The 14,462-nt window shown below is 40.9% G+C and overlaps 1 protein-coding gene across 1 annotated transcript in view; it reads right to left on the bottom strand.

The window, feature by feature from the left end:
* The window catches only part of Arl3 (ARF like GTPase 3), a 57,767-nt gene extending 43,396 nt beyond the window's left edge, over window positions 1-14,371 (bottom strand). The window contains exon 1 of the mRNA XM_085694050.2: window positions 14,226-14,371. Within this exon, the coding sequence (XP_085550176.2) occupies window positions 14,226-14,228 (3 nt within the window). The 5' untranslated portion in view covers window positions 14,229-14,371. The remainder of the gene's footprint in view (window positions 1-14,225) is intronic.
* Window positions 14,372-14,462: the final 91 nt, after the last annotated feature.

The following is a 14,462-nucleotide window of genomic DNA, read 5'->3' as shown; positions in this document are numbered from 1 at the left end:
TTACAACAAAAAGACAGAGAATAATTTGCCTTCATAGTGCCTACTTATAATTCTCAGCCTACTAAAAAATATCAAAAGAGGATCATCCCACAGAGAATGTTAAATAGCCTTACCCTGTGCCAATATTTTGTAAGTCAGCCATCGGAAATAATATGTAAGCAATTTCCTGAATTTATACCATTACACGGATGACATTTTGCTATCTGATTAAAATGTAGATACTTTAAAAAGAATGTCTGAAGAAGTAAAGGAAGTTTTGCCTAGTTGGGGATTACAAATTGCTCCTGAAAAAAAATACAAAGAGGAGATTCTATCAATTATCTAGGTTATAAAATAAGTTTACAGAAAATTAGAACTCAAAAAGTGCAAATTAGGAGACATTGAATTGCAGACTCTTAATGATTTCCAAAGTTGCTAGGAGACATTTCTAATTTATGGCCCTTTCTGGGATTACACCTCATCAAATAATTCACTTAAACAAAACCTTAGATGGTGACAAAGACTCAAAGAGTTCCAGAGAATTAACAACTGAAGCTGAGAAAGAACTGACTTTGATTGAAAGAAGTCACAAGAGGCACATGTGGTCATATTACCCTCCAAATATTCCCCTACAGGAATTTTAATGCAGAGGGAAGATATTATCTTAGAATAGATCTTTTTTTTTTTTTACCATATAAACCAAGAAAAAATAAAATCTTATGTGGAAAAGGTCTCTTAATTTATTATGAAAGGAAAACTGAGACTTCATCAATTAGCAGAAATAGACCCAGCAGAAATTTAGTACCTTTTACTAATGATAAAATTAAAAAGTTATGGAAAGACAATGAACCATGGCAAAGAGCTTGTACTAATTTTTGGGAGAGATTAACAACTACCCTAAAAGTGATAGAATTAACCTTATAAACAGAGCTGATTGGATCCTTCCTCGCATTGTACGTGACACACCAATAACTGGAGCCTGCACATTCTATACTGATGCAAATAAATCAGGAAAGGCAGGTTACAAATCAGAAGATTTAAGTAAAGTAGAACAAACCCCTTATGAGTCTGTTCACAAGTCAGAATTATATGCTATTCTCATGGTACTAAGGGATTTTAAAGAACCTCTCAATATAGTCACTGATTCACAATATGCAGAAAGAGTTCTTTTGCACACTGAACTATTGAATTTATACTAGATATTACAGAATTGACTTCATTCTTTAGTCAAGTTTAATATATAATCAAGAATAGGCTTTGTCTCATATACATAACACACATTCAATCACATACAGATCTGCCAGGGCCTCTAGCACAAGGTAATGCAGAAATTGATTATTGATTAGAAATGTGCTGAAAATCTCAGAATCTCATAAAAAACATCATGTCAATAGCAAAGGTTTAAAAAAGGACTTTTCTGCTACAGGGCAGCAGGCTAAGCAGATCATAAGGAGATGTCCTACTTGTTCTTTATATAACCAAACGCTACTACCTGCAGGAAATAACCCAAAGGGTACTCAAATAATGAAATCTGGTAGATGGATGTGTTCCACTTCGTAGAATTTGGAAAACTAAAATACATATACCATATCATTGATACCTATTCAGGTTTCTAATGGGCAACTGTTTTGAGTCCAGAAAAGGCTGATTTAGTAATCACACATTTACTAGTATGGTCATCATGGGTATACCTGCACAAATAAAGACAGACAATGGTGCAGCATATGTCTCTAAGAAAATGAAACAGTTTTTTATTATAATTTAAAGCATATTACAGGTATACCATATACAGCTCAGGTAGTTATAGAAAGATCAAATCAAAGTATAAAGGATATGTTAAACAAACAGAAAGGGGTAAAACATATCCTTAGAAATAGATTGCATAATGCTTTATTAACCTTGAAATTTTCTTAATGCTAATGAAAAAGAAACAATGGCAGCAGAGAGACACTGGATAATAGGAAAACTTGAATTAAATCGGCCTGTGTATTTCAAGAATGTGTTGACCTCAGAATGAAAACCAGGAGGTGTGCTACATTGGGGAAAGGGGTTTTGCTCCTGTTTCTGGAGAAGAAAAGCTATGGATACCATCAAAATTAATTAAGACTTGATTTGAAAAGGAGAAACCTCTTGATAAAGAGAAATGACGGGGGGAGGGGAAGCTGGAGAGATGGTTCAGTGGTTAAGAGCCTTGCCTGCTCTCCCAAAGATCCTGAGTTCAATTCCCAGCAACCATATGGTGGCTCACAACCATCTTAATGAGATTTGGTGCCCTCTTCTGGCCTGCAGTGATACATGCAGGCAGAACACTGAATTCATAATAAATAAATCTTTTAAAAAAGAGAGAAATGATGGCTCATTCACAGAGATGACAATCCTACAGGTTGTAAAGAAACCTCACAAGGGTTGGGGCAGGATTCTGTTCTTGTCTTTGCAGGAAAATACCTATCTTCGAAAAGTCAAGAGACCTTGGATATCTAGATGCATAAAGAACCACCACCAAGCAAAAAGAAATCTGACTTATGATACCAATATCCTCTGAAGGGTAAGATATTAATACCTAAACATACATATAATAGTAGTCTTCATTTATTAAAAATCAAAGTTGGCTTTGGAGTTGGACAATGGCTATCCTTCTCTAAATACAAGTATGTTGTTAAAAGAAAAATTCAGAGTTTCTGTCTCATATCAGGAGCCACCTGGTATGGGACAGAAGAAAGATTAAAATCTAGGGACAACTATTATCAAAACTCTGCTTTCAAAAATTTTACTTCTCTCCATACCTATTTTTGTTTCTATGGTACCTTTCTTTGAATATATGTCTATAGAAATAATGTTTTAAGTTTTTACAATCAACAATAAATTTTCCTACAGTAATCTTTAAAGTCTCCAGGAAGAAGATGGGGACACACAACAACGATTCTACCTGGTTGATATGATCCCATTATGTTGGTAGCACCATTTTAAAAGATTGGTTTTGTGTTACAAACTGCTCAAGATGATTCCAAATTGGCTAGATGAGATGGTGCACCTTCTTACAAGGTTCTGACCAGAATTTCAAATAAGAACTTCAGAAAAACCCTACTGACTACTCAGAGACTATCTTCAATTGTACCAGACAGTGATCTTGAAACTTAACCATCATTTTAGTTTTACAGGATCCCATAGGAATAACATTGCCTCCATGAGAGCTGTAAGTAATTTTAGAAAATAACGTCTCCTCTCCCAACAAAGTTTGTCCTCAGGGCTAGGGACATTATTAGGGGTTAGTTATAAGTGGTATAGGGTTGGGGTTGCAAATAAAGTAGACTCAGGGATCTCTCTTAGAAAAAAAGGGGGGGAATGGATGGGATAATAGGTAGATTAGTGTGAGCTTAACCAAAATAATAATAATAATAATAATAATAATAATAAATAATAGTGAGACTACTTATGAGCTATTATTTGTAGACAATTTACATTGGTATAGATTCTTGTATATTGATACAAATTGAAATTATATTGCTATATTGAATATGCTCCTATTTCTGTTTACAATATTTGTGCACCTATGCAAAGTTATTTTGTCATATTATACACATGCATGTTTCTATCTCTGCTTAAGATATTTTGTATATTGATGCAATTTTAGGATATATTTATTATACTGCACTATACATTTCTACCTCTGATCAAGATGTTTATATATTATTTACATTTTGAGGTCATTGTCCTCATTTGCTGCATATTTGTTTAAAGATTGCTTAATTTTTTAATATAAAGCCTTAGTCTTTAAGCTATATAGGCATTAAGAATTACAGGTCAACGCCATCTATTTGTCATACTTATAGTTAGACTAATCAGGTTTTTTAAGATACATAGAGATTGCATTCTGCATAGATTGGTAATCTTCAAACACTTCAAAGAACTGTAGAATATGGCATTTAAATAATTTAGGACTCTGTTGCCATGAGACACAATTGCTCCTGGCAGCACTGATCTACTCCTGAGAGAATGTTGGGCACTGAAGACATGCCAGTCGGAGCTTGTTTTCTTCTTGGCAAAACTGGCCCTTGAGCAAAGAACTGCCCCTGCCTCTACCATTGACAAAATGCATGGTGGACAAGCAGGAAACAAGCAAAAAGACTGGCAAACTTTGCCATGACAAGGTAAGACAGTTTTTCAAATTTTCCTGCCTCTAAAAATGGTCTGTCAGATACTCTAGGCCTTGGCCAAAGTTGGTTGCTCCAACGCTGCAAAATGAGACTTTGGCTGATTGCCCAGGTAGCCAGTTGTCTCTGCCATTTCTTGCACCTTTTAGAAGTTGCTTGATTCTACTTCCTGTTTACTTTCCTGTTTAATAAGGGTAATATTATTTCCCTTCTCAGGTCTTTGATGGGGTTGAAGACCAGATAATCGTAGTTACTTTTCTCCCATGACTTAGCCAAGCCATTTTAAATATAATACTTAGATTCCTTAGGATAGGATAACTATTGAAACATTTAGCATTGGTTTCTTGTTTGATGTTGTTCATGCTGGTTGTAATTCTAATTTTTATGTATGTTTTTTCCCTTCTTTTCCCTGTACAATACTTGATATTTGTTATTATTGTACATAGTTTTGTACTAGGCTTAGAACTCTCTTATTTAGACAAAAGGGGGAGGTAGTCCCAGCACATGCTGAAGACGCATGCAGATCACTACCCTTTCTGTGAGTTTATCCCCACATAAATAAACCTATGCTATACTCCATTCAGGGCTACAGTGGAACTCTTTTGAACGCCAATATTCATGCCTTTAATTCTAGCACTTGGGAGGCAGAGACAGGCAGATGGATCTCTGTGAGTTTGAGGACAGCGTGGTCTATAGAGTGGGTTCCAGGAAGGCTACAAAGTTACAGAGAAATCCTGTCTCAAAAAAAAAAAATTAGAATTACATAAAATGATTGGGTTTGCTAGTCACACTGCACCAGGCAGGGATTCAAGCCAGTTTGTTGATGGAGATCAAATCATATTTCTGTGAACTAATTCTCAGCAGTTAGGTATTTGGACAATGGCACGGAAGTGTGCAGGCGGATTAGCACCCTCCTGGCTGCTTTCTTTGTGGCATCTGTGCTGACCTGCTGAGGACCACATTAACTTCTCTATGCCTCGGTTTTTTTCAGCCCTAAAATGGAAAATTTAGTCGAAGACAGACAAATGTTATGCCAAAAGTTTTAGGGCACAAACTGAATAAATCTGAAACTAACAAAGACAAGCAGTATTTTTTGTTGTTGTTATTTAAGGAAGAACATATTTTTTGCTTCTATTTTCATCTCATTTTGCCCCGGCCACTTCAATTCCATTCCTTCTTCAGGCCATCTTTATGAAAAGTCTCCTAGGTTATTATTGGCTAAAATACTTGGCCTTCATTAAACTTTTAAAAGAACCTGAACAGGAGAGTCTCAGAGTACAGACTAGCTGTTTCAGAAAAAACAGACACAATAGAGAGGTTGGGAGACTGTATGAGGCATTGATAACCAACATCTAAACAAAGTTGTGTCTCGATTTTTATAAGCTATACTGAAATCATTCCTTTAAAATGAATTTATCAAATTAACACATTAAATGCCACAAGTAAATTTTCATGCATTACCCCCAGTGTAGAAACTATCAAGGAAGAATCTGTCATCTTTTTATAGAAAATATTGTATTATTTATAAAGTTTAAAATTAGCATTTTCAGTTTTTCATCAAGTGCCTCCTTGCTATGAAAACACCGAATAGCCGGGCTGTGGTGGCACACACCTTTAATCCCAGCACTCAGGAGGCAGAGGCAGGCGGATCTCTGTGAGTTCGAGGCCAACCTGGTCTACAAAGCAAGTTACAGAACTGGCTCCATAGCTACTGAGAAACTCTGTCTCGAAAAACCAAAACCAAAACAACAAAAAAGAAATCAATGACTAGGGCCAGAGAGGTGGGTCGGAGCTGAGAGAATATACTGCTCCTGCACCCATGTGGGATGGCTTCAGATTGCTTATAACTCCAAGAGGCATACACACATCCACATAATTAAAAAAGCAAAAATTAGATCTTAAACAAGGAGTCACCAGATACATATGCTGTTGCCTGGAGACCAAGTTTTTCTTGCCTACTCATAATGTCTGAAACTGACAATTAAGGCAAGAACATCGACCTCTGCTGCAGCATCCCACTGAAGCGAATGAACTTTCCCCTCATGCGAGGGCTCAGCCAGGGCTGCTTTGCGCGTGTCAGGCAGGCATGCTACCGTGCTACTGCCAGCTTCATCCCCAGCCCGGCCTTTACTTGTTTTGTTTTGAGAAGGGGTTCACAATGTAGCCCTGGCTGGTCTGGAACTCAGTATGTAGATCAGAAGCCTCCACAGGGACCCTGCCTCACAATACAGAATACATACTTTTTCTTGTGGGTTTTAAAAAATTAATTTATTTTTATTTTACGTGCATTGGTGTTTTGCCATGGGTGTCAGGTCCCCTGGAACTGGAATTACAGACAGTTGTGAGCTGCTGTGTGTATGCTGGGAATTGAACTCGGGTCCTCTGGAAGAGCAGTCAGTACTCCTAACCACTGAGTCATCTCTCCAGCCCCATATACTTTTAATTTCTAATGAACAATCTTCCTTATTGGGCAGCAACATCAGCTGCCTCCCCCATAAGTGAAATGACACACACAGAGAAAGTTCAGCTAAAATCTCTTCCCTCCAGTAAAGCGATAAATGGCATCTCAAGCTCGGCCCAGGGAACACAAGTGCTGGTTCAACAATGCACTGTATTAGCCCAAGCATCCAGGACGGGGTCACAGGATTACCAGGGCTCGCTAAACAGGGAAGAGGGTATTTATAGCTAGCAGGGTTCTGGCCGAAAGGGACAGAGTAAGCGGATTTAAGAGGCCAGAGGAAGAGAGCAGAGCAACTCCGCCCTGCGCTTGCGAGTCTCCATGCGATGCTTTAAGTGGCAAATGAAACGACGCAGTCATTAAAAGTTGTGATCATAAATTATAAATTATGACGACGCAGTCATCATAAATTGACGGGGATGGGTCTTACAGTATAAAGACAATGAAATTCATGTTTTACAGTGTAATTTTGACCCAAACAATCATTCATTCAACTGTTGTTAACACCTATAATGTTCTCCAAGCAGAAGAATGAGCAGAAGAGATGTGATCTCTATGTACAGCTTAACTCCCAAGACACTGAATACAGGTAGTGAGTAACAAGAACGCCAGTCAACGGTATGCCTGTGCTGCCAGCTCCAGCATGCACAAGTTATCTGTGCTCTGGGGGGCGGGGGCAGAAGCACTCTGACTCAGCCGCAAAACATTTAAACAAACTCTTCTATAACCAGATCACAAAGACATGTGCGCTGGACTGTAGAGTTTATTTCTTTTTTTCTGACAGATCTCTCATGTGGCCCTTGGTGTCCTGGTCTCTGCCTCCCAGTGCTGGCGTTAAAGGTCCGCACCACCACACCTGGCTCGGACCACAGAAACCTATCTGCCTCCATCTGTTTACACTCAGATCATGGCAGAGGCACGGTGCTCTGACTCCAAAAGACATAAACTAGGTCACTCAAAAAACCCAAGTGGGGAGGGGGTTAGAGGAATGTGCGGACATACAGAAAACACGTACAGCCGTCGAGTAGCTAAGGTTTAAGGACTGCAGCCACTACGCGGCTGAGCACAGGCCCTGCCTAACTAGCTTAAACGGGACGGCTTCAGTCCATCTCACCTCTTAAGGATACTAGTGATGGGAACATCTGGAAGTCTGTCTTCTTTTTTGCAATTATTTTCTAAGATTGTATTTGCTTACTTATTTCCTTTGTGTGCATTGTGTGTTTAAGGGTATGTGCTAGGACAAAGTGCCCGTGCAAGTCAGCAGGAAGCTAGTATGAATCGGAGCACTCCTTCCACTAGATGCGTCCAGGGGATCCAACACGGGTCATAAGGCTGGGTGGTAAGCTCCTTCACCTACTGAGCCAGCTCACCAACACTCAAACTTTGCTGTCTTTCTTATCACCCTCCCACTAAATAGATACAAAGATTGTTCCCAAGGGACACAAGAGGGAAGTCCTCAGACAGTGAGCCCCTCCCAGCGGGAGGCCTGATGAACAGGACTGTACTCAGCTGCCCTGTGTGAGAAACCCTCACCACGATTTCATGGAGAAAATGGGAAAAATTTGTTGAGAAATATGAAGAGGGTTAAATAAGGTGATGCTGTAAGGCAGGGCACAAAGAAGCCACCGAAAACAATGGTTAAAATGTTTTTAAAAAATGTATAGAGCTGGGGATGAACACTGCCAGTACTGTATTTTCTTTTCTTTCTTTTTGAGACGATGTGTGGGAGGGGGTGGGGGGGCGTGTGTGCAGGTGTGTGTGTGTGTGTGTGTGTGTGTGTGTGTGTGAGAGAGAGAGAGAGAGAGAGAGAGAGAGAGAGAACGTGTGCATACACTAGAGATAAGCTAGGTGTGGTGGTGCTCACCTTGAATAATCCCAGCACTCGGGAGGCAGAGGCAGAAGGATCTTTGTGAGTTTGAGGTCAGCCTGGTCTAAATAGTGAGTTCTAGGACAGTCAAGGCTACAGAGAAATCCCGTCTCAAAGAAAGCAATAATAACATAAATCAATCAATCAATCAATCAAAAAAGTAGGGATCGAACCTTGAACAGGCTAGGCGAGAACAGAGCCACCGAACCATGCCCGTCTTCTTAAGAATGTTTTTATTTCAAGGGAGGGCACACTTGTCCAGGTTGGTCTTAAACTCACAGGCTTTCTTCAACGAGCTTCAGAGAGCTCACATTACAGGAATGAGCCACTATGGGTGACTATGGGTGCATTTTCTTTCTTTAAAGAAAAACGTATTTGTTTATTTATTTATTGGTTTTTTGAGGCAGGGTTTCTTTGCAGCTTTGGAGACTGTCCTGGAACTTACTCTGTAGATCAGGCTGGTCTCAAACTCGCTTCTGCCTCCCAAGTGCTGGGATTAAGGGAGGAAAACCATTTATTTTATGTGTATGCTTTAAGCCTGAGAATACAGGGGCACAACATTGGCATAAAGCTGCAGAGGTCAAAAGAGGGTGTCAGATCCCCTGGAACTGGAGTTAGAGGTGGCTGTGTACGGTTGTTGTGTGGCTGTATGCTGTTGTGTGGCTGTGTGCTGCTGCTGGGTGGTTGGGTGCTGGGAACTGAACCTGGGTCCTCTGAGAGAATGGTAAGCTCACTTTAACTATAGAGCTATCTCTCCAGCTCATTTTCTTTATTATTATTATTATTATTATCACTACTATTATTCAGTTTTCAAGACAGAATTTTTCTGTGTAACTCTGAGTGTACTGGAACTCGCTTTGTAGACCAGGTTCTTGAACTCAGAGATCCACCTGCCTCTGCCTCCTGGGCCACTCCTGCCCAGCTATTATCTTTGAATTTTATGTGTAGGAATGTTTTGCCAGCGTGTGCAGGTGCACTACTTAACTGCTGAACCATCTCTGCAGTTCCTTTTTTTAAAACTTTATTTTTTCACTTACTATTTTCTGATCCTATAAAAGTATAAATATGGAAACACTCATCAAAAGTTGTATGTGTATAATTACATATAAGTAGGAAGTAGCCCATAAATAACTGTTGAATTGAGTTCATGGTAAATAACAGTGATTAGGAGATATGCTAAATTGTCATCATTTTGTGTCTTATCAAGAATGGTAGAGCACTTGCCTAGAAACCCCAGTGGAGGGCTGGAGAGATGGCTTTGCCGTTTGGGTACTAGTTGCTCTTTCCTTTTTTTTTTTTTTAAATTGATTTTTTTTTTTACTATTATGTATACAGTGTTCTGCCTGCATGCCAGAAGAGGGCATCAGATCTCATTATAGATGGCTGTGAGCCTCCATGTGATTGCCAGGAATTGAACTCAGGACCTCTGGAAGAGCAGTCAGTGCTCCTAACCTCTGAGTCATCTCTCCAGTCCTTGTTGCGTTCTTTTTGTAGAGACTTAGGTCTCATTCCCAGCAGACAGATAGTGACTTAGAATCATTCGTAATTCCAGTTCCAGAAAATCCAGTGCCTTCTTCTGGCAGGCAAAACATATAAAATAAAATAAATAAAAAAAATGTGATCCTAAGGCCAGGTAAAACAGCTGACTCTAAATGTTCAGGGAAGCCCAGAATACTTTTATTTCAGTCACTCAAAATTAAAAAGAAAAAATAAACTAGTCACAGCTGGAATTTAAAACACACAGCTCACTTTTTTCTTTTCTTTCTTTCTATTTATTTATTTATTTATTTATTTTTGAGGCACAGTTTCCCTGTGTAGTCCTGGCTGTCTTGGAACTTGCTGTGTAGACCAGGCTGACCTTGAACTCACAGAGACCATCTGCTTCCCAAGTGTTGGAATTAAAGGGGTGTGCCACTAGGCCTGGCATAGCTCACTTTTCAATGGTACATTTATCCATAGGACTCATGGGATATTACATGTGACACACTTAATCATGACATTGACCATTTAAATCTAGGGTTCCACTGTCAGTTCTAAGAATAACTTACACTTTGGAAGAAAGAAAGAAAATGGATTTGTAAATTCAAACAATCTCAACTAATTTATCATAGCTTCCCTCCTTCCCTCTCTCCCTGCTCCCTCTCTCGAAGGAGGGGTCTTACAATGTAGCCTTGGTTAGCCTGAAACTCATTATGTAGACCAGGTTGGCCTCTAGTTTAGATAACCACCTGCTTCTGACTCTTGAGTGCTGGCATTAAAGGTGTGCACCACCACATCCCACAATCTTAGCTGCTTATTGTTCACTTTTAAAAATCTCTTTGGGCTGGAGAGATGGCTCAGCAGTTAAGAGCATGTGTTACTCCTGCAGAGGACCTGGGTTAGTTCCTAGCACCTACGTGGTCATTTACAACCATCTGTAACTCCAGTGCTAGGGGAGACAATGCTCTCTTCTGATCTCTGAGGTTAGCAAGGATACGTGGTACACATACACACATGCAAAATACACATCAAATAAAATGAATAAATCCAATAAAATATTTAAATTTATTTTGGAGCTGGAGAAATGGCTCAGTGGTTGAGAGCACTTGTTCCTCCCAGAGGACCTGGGTTCCATTCCCAGCACCCACAGGGCAGCTCACAACCATCTATACTCCAGTTCCAAAGGATCTGAAGCCTTCTGATTTCTGAAAGATATCACAAACTCATGTGATACAAATACATGCATGTAGGCAAAATATGATATAAAAAAAAAGCACTTGATGCTCTCGCAGAGGACTGGGGTTCAGTTCTCAGCACCCACACAGTGGCTCCAATGCCCTTTCCTGACTCCCTTGGGCACCAGGGATGCTCAGAACCCAGAGTGCACACACATGCTCTCAGGCAAAACACTAACACGTATACATTTTTTTAAATTTTTATTTATTTTTTTGTTAGTTTCCATGTCTGCCTACATGCCAGAAGAGGGCATCAGACCTCATTATAGATGGCTGTAAGCCACCACGTGGTTGCTGGGAATTGAACTCAGGACCTCTGGAAGAACAGTCAGTTTTCTTAACCTCTGAGCCATCTCTCCAGCCCCCCACAAATACATTCCTTAAATTTAACTTTGAACATTGAATACTTTAGTGATATTCAACAATACTGTCAATTTGTTATACAATTACATATAGAGGCAATCTACACCTAGAAACATGAGCAGTGGTTCACTTATTATGACCTATAATTATAAATTAAGCAATCAGACAATTATACAGTCCACTCAACTGATAAACTGAAGAAAGTAAGACACCTTTAATGATTCTCATTTATAACAAATCTCATTTTCTCTTGTTTTGGCACGTGGCTCTTTCTTTTAAGGGGATGGCAGTTGGGGCTCCCTAGCTGAGGCTGACCTGGAACTAACTGTAGCAGCCCAGGATGGCCTCTTAACTCATGGTGATCCTCTAAATTTAGCATCTAGAGTACTGGGATTACACGCATGCACCATGCCACCACACACAGACTGGCAGGTCTTTTTAACTGCAGTTCTAATTATTCTCATTAATTTTTTTTAAAAAAAGATTTATTAGACTGTTAAAAATTATTTATTATATATGCCTGCATGCCAAAGGAGAGCAAGAGATCTCATTACAGATGATTGTGAGCCCCCATACGGTTGCTGGGAATTGAATTCAGGTCCTCTGGAAGAGTAGCCAGTGCTCTTAACCTCTGAGCCATTCTCCCTATTTTCATTTAATTTTAAAATTATCTATTTATTACAAGACAGAGTCTCATGTAGCCCGGGCTGGCCTTGAATTCGTGATCCTCCTCCTTCTACCTCCCAAATGCTGAGGTTAAAGGTGTGAGTCGCCATGGCCACTTTCTCAAATCCATTTATTTTCTGTGTAAATATTTATATATGTATTCATTTGTTAAGATAAACTTAGCCTTTAAATGGGCAGCTCGTGTGTAAATAATAAAAAGAAAACACTTGTTAAAATCTGTTTAGCCTGAGGTTAGAAATAACTGCAAATGTAACAAGTATGAAATGTGATTGACAACCTTAGATTAAATAATTCTACTTAACAATTTGACAATGTAAACTGATTATTTTTTGTCAAAATTCATTTGTTCAATAATTTGACCATGAGTTTGAGCTAGCCTGATCTACAGAGTTAGTTCTAGGACAGCCAAGGCTACACAAAGAAACCCTATCTTGAAAAAACAAAACAAAACAAAAACAAACAAACAAAAAATGACCAGAAGTAGTTGTATAATTTTCCTCCTGGACACCTATTTTCTTCTTTTTTGAGACCAGGTCTCACGTATTCTTGGCTGGCCTGGAAATCACTATGTAGCCCTTGAACCTTGGATCCTCCTGCTTCCATCTCTGGAGTGCTGGGATGATAGGCGGGACCGTCCCATTCCGTTTTATCAGGGCTTTATGCCTACTAAGCAAACCTCTACCAACTGAGCTATAGCCTAGCCTTCTTAAGCCAACAGAAGTAGTTCAATATTTTCCAGCCAACCTGCTCTAAATGTCTTGAAACCAAGTTTTCTTTGATTAGCTCTAAAAATATTCATTTCCCCTGACCTATATTTTACTCTCCATCTACCGCATACAAATCGATAAGAAGGGCTGGATCGATGCTCAGATGCTAGCATTCTTCCCGGAGAACAGTATGCACTTCCCAGCATCCACATGGTGGCTCCCAGCCATTTCTAACTCCAATTCCTGGCAACCAAAGCCCTCTTCTGGCCTCTGCAGGCAGCAGGCACACACGTGGTACAAAAGCATATATGCAGGCTAAACACCCATACACATTAAATAAAATAATAATTAAAAAATCAACAAGAAACTGAGTGTCTCCGGTTAAATCTGTCACATACTGTAACTTAAAAGTTGGTGAAGCCTTCATTTTTTTAAGGCTAACGGAGAAAAGGCTTGTTCCAAATTGATGCTCACTCTCTATAGTTTCTCATTCTTTTTAGTTTGAGGGACTTTACTGGGACGAAGACTTTTCGTGTGGCCACATGCAAAAGGACGCTTGCAACAAGTTTGAAGGAAATGCTAGGACATGGGAGGCTAGTTTGCTTCTATCAGCATGGAATAAATGTGGAAAGAAAAATGCTCATCAACAACCATTAGACCTTGCGGAACTTTCAGAGAATAAGTTGGGGCTGCAGGAGCGCACCTACCACGGAGACCTGAAATCAGGCATCCATTCCCGGCGGTACCTCTTTTTGTCTTGGGACTTACTCCCTACACACCTCACTCAGAGACGCGAGCATCTAGGAAAGCTAGGTTACAACTCCCTGGTGCCGCCAGGGTGATCTCAAAGACAGTACACCGCGCCTATCCCACTTCTGGCCGGGTCTCAGGCGGACCCCACAGTTCCGAGGCGCCGAGAGTTCGACTCCATAGGATGATCTAAGCCTGTGTGCCTGGCCTGATCTCCGCAGCTCCCCGGAGCCGCCCTCAACCCAGCGGCCAGAATGATGATGGAACCCAGGTTCTTTCCCCACCAGAGAAGCACTCCGCAAAACCCTTCCCCAAACCTCCGATTCATCGCAAATCCCTCCCTCCTTCTTCCCAAGGCCTAGGCCTCCCTCCAGGGCCCACCTTTGGGGTTCCCCCTTCGCTCCCGAAACCGATCTAGAACCCTACAGAGCCAGGCGAGAGCCATCCCACGTCCCCCTTGGCTTTAAGCGCAGCGCCCCGCCCTGGGCCTGGGGATAGGACCGGGGTGACTGGCCAGAACCACAGGGATCGGGGACCCCCCACACTCACCATCCTCAAGCCGGGTCCCTCCTCCGCCTCCGCCTCCTCCTCCTTCAGCCTCCCCCGTTACCAGGGGTAACTGCTGCGGCACCGCCCCTGACGTCCCTCGCACGCACAGCGAAGGAGCAGAGTAGCGGGATGGGGCGGGGTTCTGCTCCTCTTTACCCAAAGTGCGCAAGCGCGCCAAAGTGCCCGCCTACTGCGCAGGCGGGCTTGGGAGTGGCGGAAGGCTGGGGCAGGTTGGCG

Source organism: Myodes glareolus, chromosome 7 (assembly GCF_982192425.1).
Source record: "Myodes glareolus chromosome 7, mMyoGla1.1, whole genome shotgun sequence".
NCBI lineage: Eukaryota > Metazoa > Chordata > Mammalia > Rodentia > Cricetidae > Myodes > Myodes glareolus.
This window is presented reverse-complemented; position numbering and strand designations above follow the sequence as displayed.